At 50.2% G+C, this 12500-nt stretch overlaps 2 protein-coding genes across 2 annotated transcripts in view; one reads left to right on the top strand and one right to left on the bottom strand.

The window, feature by feature from the left end:
* Positions 1–8534, top strand: part of tagln (transgelin) — a 9836-nt gene extending 1302 nt beyond the window's left edge. The window contains exons 2-5 of the mRNA XM_084439522.1: positions 5096–5287; positions 5885–6056; positions 7141–7243; positions 7668–8534. Of these exons, the coding sequence (XP_084295648.1) occupies positions 5108–5287; positions 5885–6056; positions 7141–7243; positions 7668–7809 (597 nt within the window). The 5' untranslated portion in view covers positions 5096–5107 and the 3' untranslated portion in view covers positions 7810–8534. The remainder of the gene's footprint in view (positions 1–5095; positions 5288–5884; positions 6057–7140; positions 7244–7667) is intronic.
* A 2939-nt stretch (positions 8535–11473) lies between these two features.
* Positions 11474–12500, bottom strand: part of pcsk7 (proprotein convertase subtilisin/kexin type 7) — a gene marked incomplete at its 3' end in the record, with an annotated part of 16700 nt that continues 15673 nt past the window's right edge. The window contains exons 12-13 of the mRNA XM_084446144.1: positions 11803–11920; positions 11474–11713 (exon numbers count right to left, since the gene is read on the bottom strand). Of these exons, the coding sequence (XP_084302270.1) occupies positions 11474–11713; positions 11803–11920 (358 nt within the window). The remainder of the gene's footprint in view (positions 11714–11802; positions 11921–12500) is intronic.

Genomic DNA, 12500 nt, shown 5'->3' with positions numbered 1-12500 from the left:
TACATGGAGTTAGACTGGAGCTTACTGGTAGTTCCAATAGTGACAAATATTACGCATCTGCAGACACTCACACAAACACACACACACACACACACACACACACACAGAACCGTACTCAAACAAAGAGAGAGAGAGAGAGAGAGAGAGAGAGAGAGAGAGAGAGAGACAACCACACCCAGAGGCCTGTTTGACGTAGTTATCAGACATGGGCCTGATTCCAGACCCAACAGTCGGTCCCTCGGCACACATAAATAAAATCACACACTGTTTGAACGTAGCCTACTTCATGTCTCAGTGGCCTTATGAAAACTGGTGGAAATACCTCTCTCCTAACAAGAAGAGAAAATTACAAAAGTACACAGTTTGAGCTTTAAAAAAAAGGGCCAAATCTGACCAACAGGCATTAAAGTCAGGCCAGACAGGACAGGGGAAGTGTGTAGTGAAAAGGAGACATCCACGTCAACAGTTTCAGATACTGCCCTTACTGTGCTACAGCAACGGTAGCAGACTTCCCTGAGGATTAGCTAACCAGCAGCAGCAGTAGCAGATAAGGCTATCTACACTTCCCTCCCAGAGGGAGAGAAAACCCAGCGCAGAGCAACTGGACAAGGCTAGCTTAGCTTATTAGCATTCATGTCCAGGGCCGGTCCTGTCCTATTCGGGGCCCGAAGCAAGATCTCTGAGGACATACAGAAACGATTGGCCTTTTTTTAATCCTTATTATAGTTTTACATGACAAAATTATAATTTACATGACTCTGACTTCGGCAGTTGTGTGGGATACACAAAATCCGTGGTAGGCAATGTTTAGGGGGCCCCCTGGGGGCCGCAGGGCCCCCATGTACAGCACTTGGACTGCTTGTAGGCAGAGCCGACACTGATTACCTCACCTGACCAGCTAACAGTGCACAAACCACACTCCCAGACCCAGAGCTGAGTGCTACGCTAACCTGGGCTAGGCTAGGCTTGCTCGTTAGCATCACGTCACCTCCTCGGCTATGGTTTACAGACCACAGCCCCGAGGACTTCCTGTTCTGTGGAAACGGCAGCCAGCTGGGTTGCCATGGCGAGGCAGGAACATGGCTGTATAATAGGCATGGATTCAGAGATTAATGGTGATGTCACACTTACATTATAAAAGAAGGGGTTTGATTGGCAGATTAAATACAGAGTATTATAGCTACACACACACACACACACACACACACACACACACACACACACACAGAGCCCAACCCACAGGTTTGGTTTTACTTGTTGTTCCAGAGCTTTGAAACATGGGCCTCATTCCAAACCCAACAGCGGGTCCCTCTGCACATATAAATAGCAGAAATGGAACTAGGCCCCTGAGTTCTGTGATGTCCTCCCAAGCCTTACTGCTCAAACTCCCTACTAGAAGACAGACACCCCTTCAGCAGGGGCAGAGGCTAGAAGAGAGGGGTAAAACCAGACCAAAGAGGAAAGGGCGGAGGGGGTAACTGGGGGGCAGAAGGGGGTATTTTCAGAAGGTAGAAACAGAGGACCCATTATACACTCACCGACCTCTCTGTGAGCCAGTTTGTGCCAGAGCTCCAGACATAATGACATAACGACCCCGCATTCCACACTAATGCCTCTACTCCTCAATGACGCAGTTCTGTGTGTGTGTGCGTGTGTGTGTGTGTGTGTGTGTGTGTGTGTTTGAGAGAGAGAGAGAGAGAGAGAAGGAGATACAGTAGATTGGAGAGCGAGAGAGAGAGAGATAGATAGAGAGAGAGCGAGAGCGAGAGAGAGAGAGAGAGAGAGAGAGCGAGAGAGAGAGAGAGAGAAAGAGAGAAAGAGAGAGAGAGAGAGAGAGAGAGAGGAGATACAGTAGATTGGAGAGCGAGAGAGATAGAGAGAGAGAGAGAGAGAGAGAGAGAGACAGTCCTCTATTGTATACTGTATACAGGGGGGAGAATGCTCTCTCCTTCTCTCTCTCTCCCTCCATACCTCCAGCCCTCTGCTGAAGGGGGGAGAATGCTCTCTCCTTCTCTCGCTTGGAAGGCCTAATCACACATCCTCGCTTCTATAACCATCGAATTTATCAGTCTCAACTCCAAATGACGTCCTCCCCTCCCCTGTACCTCCTCCCTTCCACCCCCCCCCCCTCTCTCCCACCTCACTACCCCTAACAACCCCCCCCCCCCTTCTAGTTGGCTACCCGGGGGTGTTGCCATGTGGAAAATGGAACTGCGACTGCGCATTCGGCAGCAAATATATATATTGTGTGTGTGGTCTGCTTCTCAGCCCTCCTCCCTCAGAGGAAGGGCCGGTCCTCGCCTGGCTGCCCTTATAGCAGCAGTCTAATACAACACTGGCCTGGGGTCCAGGTTCCTGTGGAGTTATCAGAGGGCATCGCCCACCCCTGGCCTGGCACCGGGCCCAGCCTGGCATACCTGCTGCCCAGGCATGCAGAAACCAGCAGGGCGGCGCCCAAACTCTTCAATCACAACATACGTTTCCTGCCATGAAATACACAGAGCAGGGCTCGCATGCATTCAGTGAGTTACAGAGAAAGTTGGATTATAGTGAAATCAAGGCTTTGTGGATGGAGTTTGTGGGAGTGTGCGTGTGTGTGTGTGCGTGTGTGTGCGCGTGTGTGTGTGCGCGTGTGTGTGTGAACATTGAGATCGAGAATGAATGGTTGGGCAACAACGAGTCAGCCTATCCCAGCTTGATGCTAAGCATCATTTGACAACTGGTCCAATCAGGAACCAGATTGAAGGTGAACTCCTGGGTGTGATAACTTGTAACATTTGACCTTTGACCTACAGGAAGTCGTGGTGACCTGACATCAAGATGGCAGCACAGGTGACAGTGCTAAAGATTGATATGGGCTTCACACTGCTGCCTGGCCCCAAAGCAAAACAAAAGAGAAAATCATTTTGCGCTAGCAAAGGTGTTGGCGTGTGTGAAATGGAGAGTATGTGAGGGGGTGTGCACATGTTAGTGTGTGTGTGTGTGTGTGTGTGTGTGTGTGTGTGTGTGTGTGAAATAGAGAGAGAGTGAAAGAAAATGAAAGAAGACAGCTTGCTGATACTGTACCAAAGAGCTCCCACTGTACATCGTTTCGGCTCAGACCATCTCTGAACCAATCAGGATGTAGTTAGTCTGGGCTGAGGTGGTGTGCAGTCGGAGACACGCGGTACAATCTACATGTTGGGATGAGGGTGCTAGGCTGACGGAGAGAGCCCGCGCTCAAACACGCCTTTTCAAACGCACAAATGCATATCTATGCATAAACCTGTATCTATCTTTATCTTGTCTCATGTCGTGTGTGTGTGTATTTGAGTGTGACTGCGCCATCTCTCCATGAGTCATTTGCATGTCAGTCAGCATGTGAGTGCTTGTATCCACAGTGCTGCTGGAGCTTTTAAATGTATTGAAATTCATACTGAAGTGTAAAAGACATTCAAATGTATGGGTACACACAGTGAGCTCCTGTCATACCCGACACACTATAGTGTTAAAATATTATCGTCACAGGTAAGACAAAGGTCTTTTGGGTATAATACACCGGCGAAGTCACCAGGTAGCTCCACATCATGTTGTTCTTCAAGACCACTCAACTCTGTTATTAACATGTTGTTCTTCAAGACCACTCAACTCTATTATTAACATGTTGTTCTTCAAGACCACTCAACTCTGTTATTAACATGTTATTATTCAAGACCACTCAACTCTGTTACCGACATCATGTTCAAGACCACTCAACTCTGTTACTGACATCATGTTTAAGACCACTCAACTCTGTTACTGACCTCATGTTCAAGACCACTCAACTCTGTTATTGACATCATGTTCAAGACCACTCAACTCTGTTATTGACATCATGTTTAAGACCACTCAACTCTGTTACTGACCTCATGTTCAAGACCACTCAACTCTGTTACTGACATCATGTTCAAGACCACTCAACTCTGTTACCGACATCATGTTATTATTCAAGACCACTCAACTCTGTTACCGACATCATGTTCAAGACCACTCAACTCTGTTACTGACATCATGTTCAAGACCACTCAACTCTGTTACCGACATCATGTTCAAGACCACTCAACTCTGTTACTGACATCATGTTCAAGACCACTCAACTCTGTTACCGACATCATGTTCAAGACCACTCAACTCTGTTACTGACCTCATGTTATTCTTCAAGACCACTCAACTCTGTTATTAACATGTTGTTCTTCAAGACCACTCAACTCTGTTACCGACATCATGTTCAAGACCACTCAACTCTGTTACCGACATCATGTTATTATTCAAGACCACTCAACTCTGTTACTGACATCATGTTTAAGACCACTCAACTCTGCTACTGACCTCATGTTATTCTTCAAGACCACTCAACTCTGTTATTAACATGTTATTATTCAAGACCACTCAGCTCTGTTACCGACATCATGTTTAAGACCACTCAACTCTGTTACCGACATCATGTTCAAGACCACTCAACTCTGTTACTGACATCATGTTCAAGACCACTAAACTCTGTTACCGACATCATGTTTAAGACCACTCAACTCTGTTACCGACATCATGTTCAAGACCACTCAACTCTGTTACTGACATCATGTTTAAGACCACTCAACTCTGTTACTGACATCATGTTCAAGACCACTCAACTCTGTTACTGACATCATGTTTAAGACCACTCAACTCTGTTACTGACATCATGTTTAAGACCACTCAACTCTGTTACTGACATCATGTTCAAGACCACTAAACTCTGCTACTGACCTCATGTTATTATTCAAGACCACTCAACTCTGTTACCGACATCATGTTCAAGACCACTCAACTCTGTTACTGACATCATGTTCAAGACCACTCAACTCTGTTTGACATTTCCTTTTGTTTGGCTCCCACCCACCCTGCACTCCCTCCCCCTCCAACTAATTTCATCCCCTCTCCACCTCCTACCATCCCTCCCTCTCTTCCACCCCTTCCACACAATCTCGCTCTCTCCCTTATCCTCCTCCCTCCACCCCTCCATTTTCCCTCTCTCCATCCCATCCCTTCCACCCACCCAATCCCCTCCCTCCTTCCCTCACCCGCCCCGCCCCTCCAGCAGGGAGTGGGCATGGCCAACAAGGGTCCGTCTTACGGCATGAGCCGGCAGGTTCAGGACAAGATCGACAAGAAGTACGACCCGGAGCTGGAGGTCATGCTGGTGGAGTGGATCGTGGCCCAGTGCGGCGCCGGGGTGTCCAAACCCGAAGAGGGCAAGCTGGGCTTCCAGGCCTGGCTCAAGGACGGATGTGTGAGTAGAGCTGCCGGACCCTAGCTTCACAGTTTAGGACCCAGATAGCAAGCGGATCTGGGCCATATATGGGCCGGAACTAAGCCACAAGGGCCAGATCTGGCCTGTATATGGCCCAGATCCGCGTGCTATCTGGGGAACGACACACCGGAGAGGAGCGCATGACTCAGCTGAGAGGAGCGCACGACGCAGGGATTCAGGGAGCTTTATTTGTCGTATGAACACGATACGGACACAGACGGAGTCAGTCGGAGGCCCTGGTGGGGCAAAGTGTAAACTAGTAACTGGTGTCTAATCCATGTCTCTGTCTGTCTCTCTGTCTGTCTGTCTGTCTGTCTGTCTGTCTGTCTGTCTGTCTGCCTGCCTCCACATCTCATTGCCTGTCTCCCTCCCTCCCTGTCTGTCTGCCCTCTCCCTCCCTGTGTGTCTGCCCTCTCCCTCCCTGTCTGCCCTCTCCCTCCCTGTCTGTCTCCCTCCCTCCCTGTGTGTCTGCCCTCTCCCCCCCTGTCTGTCTGCCCTCTCCCCCCCTGTCTGTCTGCCCTCTCCCTCCCTGTCTGTCTGCCCTCTCCCTCCCTCCCTGTCTGCCCTCTCCCCCAGGTCCTCAGTGAACTCATCAACAGCCTCTACGACAGCGAGAAGCCGGTGAAGAAGATCCAGAGCTCCCCCATGGCCTTCAAGCAGATGGAGCAGATCTCCCAGTTTCTCGCTGGCGCAGAGCGTTACGGCGTCACCAAGACAGACATGTTCCAGACCGTCGACCTCTGGGAAGGTCAGAGGTCACACACACACACACACACACACACACACACACACAGCCGAACACACATCTGCCAGACACACATCTCAACCTTGTGAGGAGAATCAGACTGCATTGTACAAAGTCTCACTTTAGTGTTCACAAATATATGGCATACATGGCACATATTGTGTAGATACAACGAAATGTGAGCTTTTTATTTATTTATCATGGTCCGTATAATATGCTACAAAATGTATCTTCAGTCTCAGTTCATTTTAAAATTGTTCCGAGAAAATAAGAGTCCGCACAGTGTAGCTCCCATTAAGATTATTTATGGACAAAAAAATAACAGTTGTCTGAGGAAGAGCGTTGTCGCTCGAAACGTCACTCATATATTTTTTTGTCCATAAATAATCTTTATGGGAGCTACAGTGTGTGGACTCTTATTTTCTTTGATACATATGCTTTTTTAGTCCAGCACCTGCCTTATTAATTCATTTGGGATGTGCGCGACCCACTTCTGATTTGGTTCAAAATTGTTCAGAGACCATTAAAATTCACAAAAGATTCATACGACTCACTCTCCCCCTATCAATCAATCAATCAATCAAAGCTTTATTTGTATAGCGCATTTCATACCCAGAGGCAACACAATGCGCTTGACAGAGAACAAGGGAGGTGGATATACGACCCACTCTCTACATATTCCAGAGGGAAGCAAAAAAACAGTAATCACCCGGGGGCCAGATAAGTGAGCTGTAAAAATTCTTCCCTGACCCCTCTCAACGAGGCGATCGAGCAAGCTCCTGGATTATGTTTGTCTACCGGATAAGAACATTTATGAAGCAATACATGACATTAAATAACATTTCAGAGTAAGAGAGGCTAAAAGCATCATAGGAGAGAGAATATTCTACGGACATGCTACATCATCCACAGCAGACACGGGGGTATCTATCGGACTCCGGGAGGTCTGCTGGTGACAGTGGGGCATCCACTACTCTTTGGGTAGTCCACAACTGACCCTATTTTGTATTTTTTTGAAGCTGTCATGGTGCCAGGTAATAACCCGTCTCTGTGTGACCTGTGTGACCTGTGTGACCTGTGTTTCCAGGTAAGGACCTGGCAGCCGTCCAGAGGACCCTGATGGCCCTGGGCAGTCTGGCCGTGACCAAGGAGGACGGGACCTACCGCGGGGACCCCAACTGGTTCTTCAAGTGGGTCACATCCACCGGCGTAGCGCCTCAGGGTCCAGGGCTGCGTTTCCCAAAAGCTTCTTGGGCCATTCATTTAGAGCGTTCTGATTGGTCAACTGGTCTGGGCAAGCTCTCTGATTGGTCAACTGAATGGGCTTAAGAGCCTCTTAACGAAAGAAGCTTTTGGGAAACATGGCCCAGGCCCATTGTACTGGTCATGTGTTACTGCACTCATACACACTGTACACGCTACACAAGTAAAGTTTGACTTGACACACTAAAATCTATAACAAATCATACTGTATTATACTGTAAACTGAGTTGACTGGCTTGGTTATCCTTCTTTTAACCCCTCACAAAGCATTTGTTGAACATATTTTGTATCCACGAGTATGTTGTGTTAGCGAGTGTTTTGTCTGACTCCATTTCCCATGTGCCCTTGCAGGAAAGCCCAGGAGAACAGGCGGGACTTCAGCGACGACCAGCTGAAGGAAGGGAAGAACGTGATTGGCTTACAGATGGGAACCAATAAGGGAGCTTCCCAGCAGGGCATGAGCTACGGACGACCCCGACAGATCCTCAACTGAGAACCCGCACCACTCTCCCACAATCCCTTGCAACACCAACCAAAACGTTTCCTCCTCCCCTCCTGACCCTTCTCCAACCCACCCTCTCACCCTTACTCTCCTCTTACCTCCACCCTACAACCCCTTACCTCTCTTCCTAACACCCCACTTTTGACCCCACACAAATGCCGCACTGACACACCCATATCTTCTCCGTGCCCCCCCCCCCACACACACCAGCACACAGCAGCTCTAGAACCAGCTCCACACACACAACAGTCTAAACACCAACACCCAACATGAAGGCCAGTGTTCAGTCAGAATATAGTTAGACACACTAACACCAGAACTGACCAATAGGACAACAGTATGCGAGGGGTCAGTCTGACCAATAGGAGAACAGCATGCGAGGGGTCAGTCTGGATATCAGAAGGAGACTCTGGGAGAGACGTCCAAACATCAACCATGCTCCGTCACACCCGAGTCCCTCAAGTTGCCACTAAACTGAAGTCTGAATCCTGAAGACTGCACTGAATTCTGGGTATTACAGTAAAATGTAGAATGTTCTGTTAACGTAAAATCTAGAAACGAACATTACAGACATTACTTGAGATAATTTGGTAACGCAGAAATGTAAGCAGTAGAAATAGGTTGAAAGCCGTGTGATAACATGGAAGAGGTTAAAATCAACCCTCGCCTCTTCCTGCCGACTGCCATGTCTTCAAACAGCCCAATATTTTTGTACATTGTCGTATTAAATAATGACTTTGAAATACTTACGTCTGTGTTTTTAAAGTGATTTGAGGGGAGGAACAAACTAGTAACGTACGTGTGTGTGTGTGTGTGTGTGAGCGTGAAAGACAGTGTGTGCGACAGAGTTTTCTGCGTTTGTGTGTGTATAAATGAAGCCAGTGACTTTTCTTCAGAAGACTTTATTCGTGTTGCTCAAGTCAGCTGAGACTTGCACAGCTAAAAAACATTGTCCACATACTCCACCACATCAGTCCAGTCAATAAAAAATAGAATCTCTTTCATAACAGCTCATAGAAATCATCATGGAACTCTATATGGGTAAAACTGTACAACAATCATCACACGAGTGTGTGTATATATTACACTTGGTTCAAAGACACACACACTCCCAATCCCACACACCCACACGCACACATTCTGTACACAAACTCAAAACGCCCCCAAATCAAGTTCAAGTCCTGCAGAAATTCAGAGTTTTGCAATAACAATAAAATTCCCCCGAAATATCCCACAGCATCTGCGTCCGTTTTCAAAAACAGACAAGAACGTTTAGAAAAGAAATTAATTTAATAAAATAAATTGCTTTTAAAATGCAATTACATTCTCCAGAATTCTCTCTCACATACACAAAAACACACACACACACACACACACACACACACACACACACCTTCCCAAAGTGCAAAACTATCACAGACCCTATTCCACAGGCTCGAGAAGGGTCATTTCAAATTGAAATTAAAATGCTTATCCACACACACTCACACTCACACACACACACACTCACAGGTCTGCACTCTGACAGAAGGCCACAGGATGAGGAAGAGCAGGAGGGGGGGGGGCAGTTTGGGGTGGGGGGGGAAGCAGTTGGGGAGGAGAACCCCCAGGTTACTGGGCTGACTGGGGCATGGGGGAGTCGGTCTAGGGTATGAGAGAGAGAGAGAGAGAGAGAGAGAGAGAGAGAGAGAGAGAGAGAGAGAGAGAGAGAGAGAGAGAGAGAGGTTACTGGGCTGACTGGGGCATGGGGGAGTCGGTCTAGGGTATGAGAGAGAGAGAGAGAGAGAGAGAGAGAGAGAGAGAGAGAGGGAGAGGGAGAGGGAGAGGGAGAGGGAGAGGGAGAGAGAGAGAGAGAGAGAGAGAGAGAGAGAGAGAGAGAGGGGGAGAGAGAGAGGTTACTGGGCTGACTGGGGCATGGGGGAGTCGGTCTAGGGCATGAGAGAGAGAGAGAGAGAGAGAGAGAGAGAGAGAGAGAGAGAGAGGTTACTGGGCTGACTGGGGCATGGGGGAGTCGGTCTAGGGTTACCAGATTCATCCTCACATGCTATATCTCTAGACTGTGAGAGAGAGAGAGAGAGAGAGAGAGAGAGAGAGAGAGAGAGAGAGAGAGAACAGGAGGAAGGAAGGAGTGTTCCAGTAGGAGGGACTAGGGAGTGTAAAGTCCTGACCTCCACTGTCATGGCCTCCAGTCTGCCGTGGTGAGACCAGGCTGGGGGAGACGGAGCGAGACACGGGGGAGGAGAGGGAGAGGGAGAGGAGAGAGAGAGAGGTAGGGGTAGAGAGAGAGAGGTAGAGGAGAGATACAGAGGTAGGGGGAGAGGGAGAGGTAGAGGAGAGAGAGAGAGGTAGGAGGAGAGGGAGAGGGAGAGGAGAGAGAGAGAGGTAGGGGTAGAGAGAGAGGTAGAGGAGAGATAGAGAGGTAGGGGGAGAGAGAGAGGTAGAGGAGAGATAGAGAGGTGGGGGGGGAGAGGGAGAGGTAGGGGGAGGAGAGGGAGAGGTAGAGGAGAGAGAGAGAGGTAGGGAGAGAGAGAGGTAGGGGGAGAGAGAGAGGTAGGGGGAGAGAGAGAGAGGTAGGGGGAGAGAGAGAGAGGTAGGGGGAGAGAGAGAGAGGTAGAGGAGAGATAGAGAGGTAGGGGGAGAGAGAGAGAGGTAGGGAGAGAGAGAGAGGTAGGGATGGAGAGAGAGAGAGGTAGGGGGAGAGAGAGAGGTAGATAGAGAGGTAGGGAGAGAGAGAGAGGTAGGGGGAGAGAGAGAGGTAGGGGGAGAGAGAGAGAGGTAGGGGGAGAGAGAGAGGTAGGGGGAGAGAGAGAGAGGTAGAGGAGAGATAGAGAGGTAGGGGGAGAGAGAGAGAGGTAGGGAGAGAGAGAGAGGTAGGGATGGAGAGAGAGAGAGGTAGGGGGGAGAGAGAGAGGTAGATAGAGAGGTAGGGAGAGAGAGAGGTAGGGGGAGAGAGAGAGGTAGGGGGAGAGAGAGAGAGGTAGGGGGAGATAGAGAGGTAGGGGGAGAGAGAGAGAGGTAGAGGAGAGAGAGAGAGGTAGGGGGAGACAGAGAGAGGTAGGGGGGGGAGAGAGAGGTAGGAGGAGAGAGAGAGGTAGGGGGAGAGAGAGAGGTAGGGAGAGAGAGAGAGGTAGGAGGAGAGAGAGAGGTAGGGGGGGAGAGAGAGAGGTAGGGGGGGAGAGGGAGAGGTAGAGGAGAGATAGAGAGGTAGGGGGAGAGAGAGAGGTAGGGGGGGAGAGAGAGAGGTAGGGGGGGAGAGGGAGAGGTAGAGGAGAGATAGAGAGGTAGGGGGAGGAGAGGGAGAGGGAGAGGAGAGGTAGGGGGAGAGGTAGGGGGAGGAGAGGGAGAGGTAGGGGGAGGAGAGAGAGAGGTAGGGGGAGGAGAGGGAGAGGGAGAGGAGAGGTAGGGGAGAGGTAGGGGGAGGAGAGGGAGAGGTCGAGAGGGAGGTAGGGGGAGAGAGAGAGGTAGGGAGAGGAGAGGGTAGGGGGAGAGGTAGGGGAGAGAGGGGGAGGGGAGAGAGAGAGGTAGAGGAGAGAGAGAGAGGTAGGGGGAGAGAGAGAGAGTTCGAGGTCTCTGAGAGCGCTTCTCGGGGCGGAGAGAGAGAGGTAGGGGGAGGAGAGGTAGGGGAGAGAGAGAGGTGTGTGTCCTCCAGCCGGCGCTATGTGGCGTTGTCCCCGGCGATGAAAGGCACCTTGACCTCAGAGTCCAGCACCGTTTGCAGCTCCCCGGCCGCCCCGCCCTCCTCCAGAGCCAGCCCCGCCCTCCACCGCGCCCCGCGGCCCCCCCGGGGGCCCCTGCCTCGCCGGCAGAGGTGCCGCAGGTCCAGGTGTGTGAGGGTCACCTCCAGGGTGTAGTAGAGAGACCAGAACAGGGCGAAACAGCCCAGCAGCAGGAGAGACTGGGGAGGAGGAGAGACGTTAGACAGATACAGTACACACTACAGTGTGTGTGTGTGCGTGTGTGTGTGTGTGCGTGCGCGCGTCCCACCTTGAGCGTGTTGGACGTGAAGGGGCTGACGATCTCGGGGGGGATGTCCTGTCCGGGGGGGCAGGGCAGAGAGAAGCTGCTGTCCAGGTACTGACCCCCCATGGCCTCCTCCACCAAGCTGTCAATCAAAACACACGGCCAATCAACATACAGTACCCTCCCCCCCCTACCAACCTGTCAGTCTGGTCTGGGAGAGTCCCATGGTTGACAGTCTTTTTTTTTTTTTTAAGATATTTTTTAGAGCTTTTCAGCTTTAATGGGACAGGACAGTGTAGAGAGACAGGAAATGTGGGAGAGAGAGAGAGAGAGAGGGGAGGACATGCGGCACAGGACCCGAGCCGGGAATCGAACCCGGGTCCGCCGCGCGAAGGACTAGCCTTCATATGGGGCGCGCCTTACCCGGTGAGCTACCGGGGCGCCCCAACAACGGTGTCTTTGTGAGTGAATGTATGGACGACAATGTGGACCAAAGACAGACCGAGCCATGCATTAAAAAAGAAAGGAAAGAAGATCACCAGATCCACTGTGCGGAAGAAGGCGTCGAAGCTGTGTTAGTGCAAAGCTATAATCTCCTTCACTTTTTGGTGACTCTTAAGGCCAATTTATACTTTGTCGTATGACACTTTTGAAAGCGTCGACAGACAGAAATTACGTCACCGTCGACACTTTTTCGTGTGGGACACGGGGTGTCTTGCACC

The sequence above is a fragment of the Borostomias antarcticus genome (genome assembly GCF_949987555.1).
Source record: "Borostomias antarcticus genome assembly, chromosome: 1".
NCBI classification, from domain to species: domain Eukaryota; kingdom Metazoa; phylum Chordata; class Actinopteri; order Stomiiformes; family Stomiidae; genus Borostomias; species Borostomias antarcticus.
This window is presented reverse-complemented; position numbering and strand designations above follow the sequence as displayed.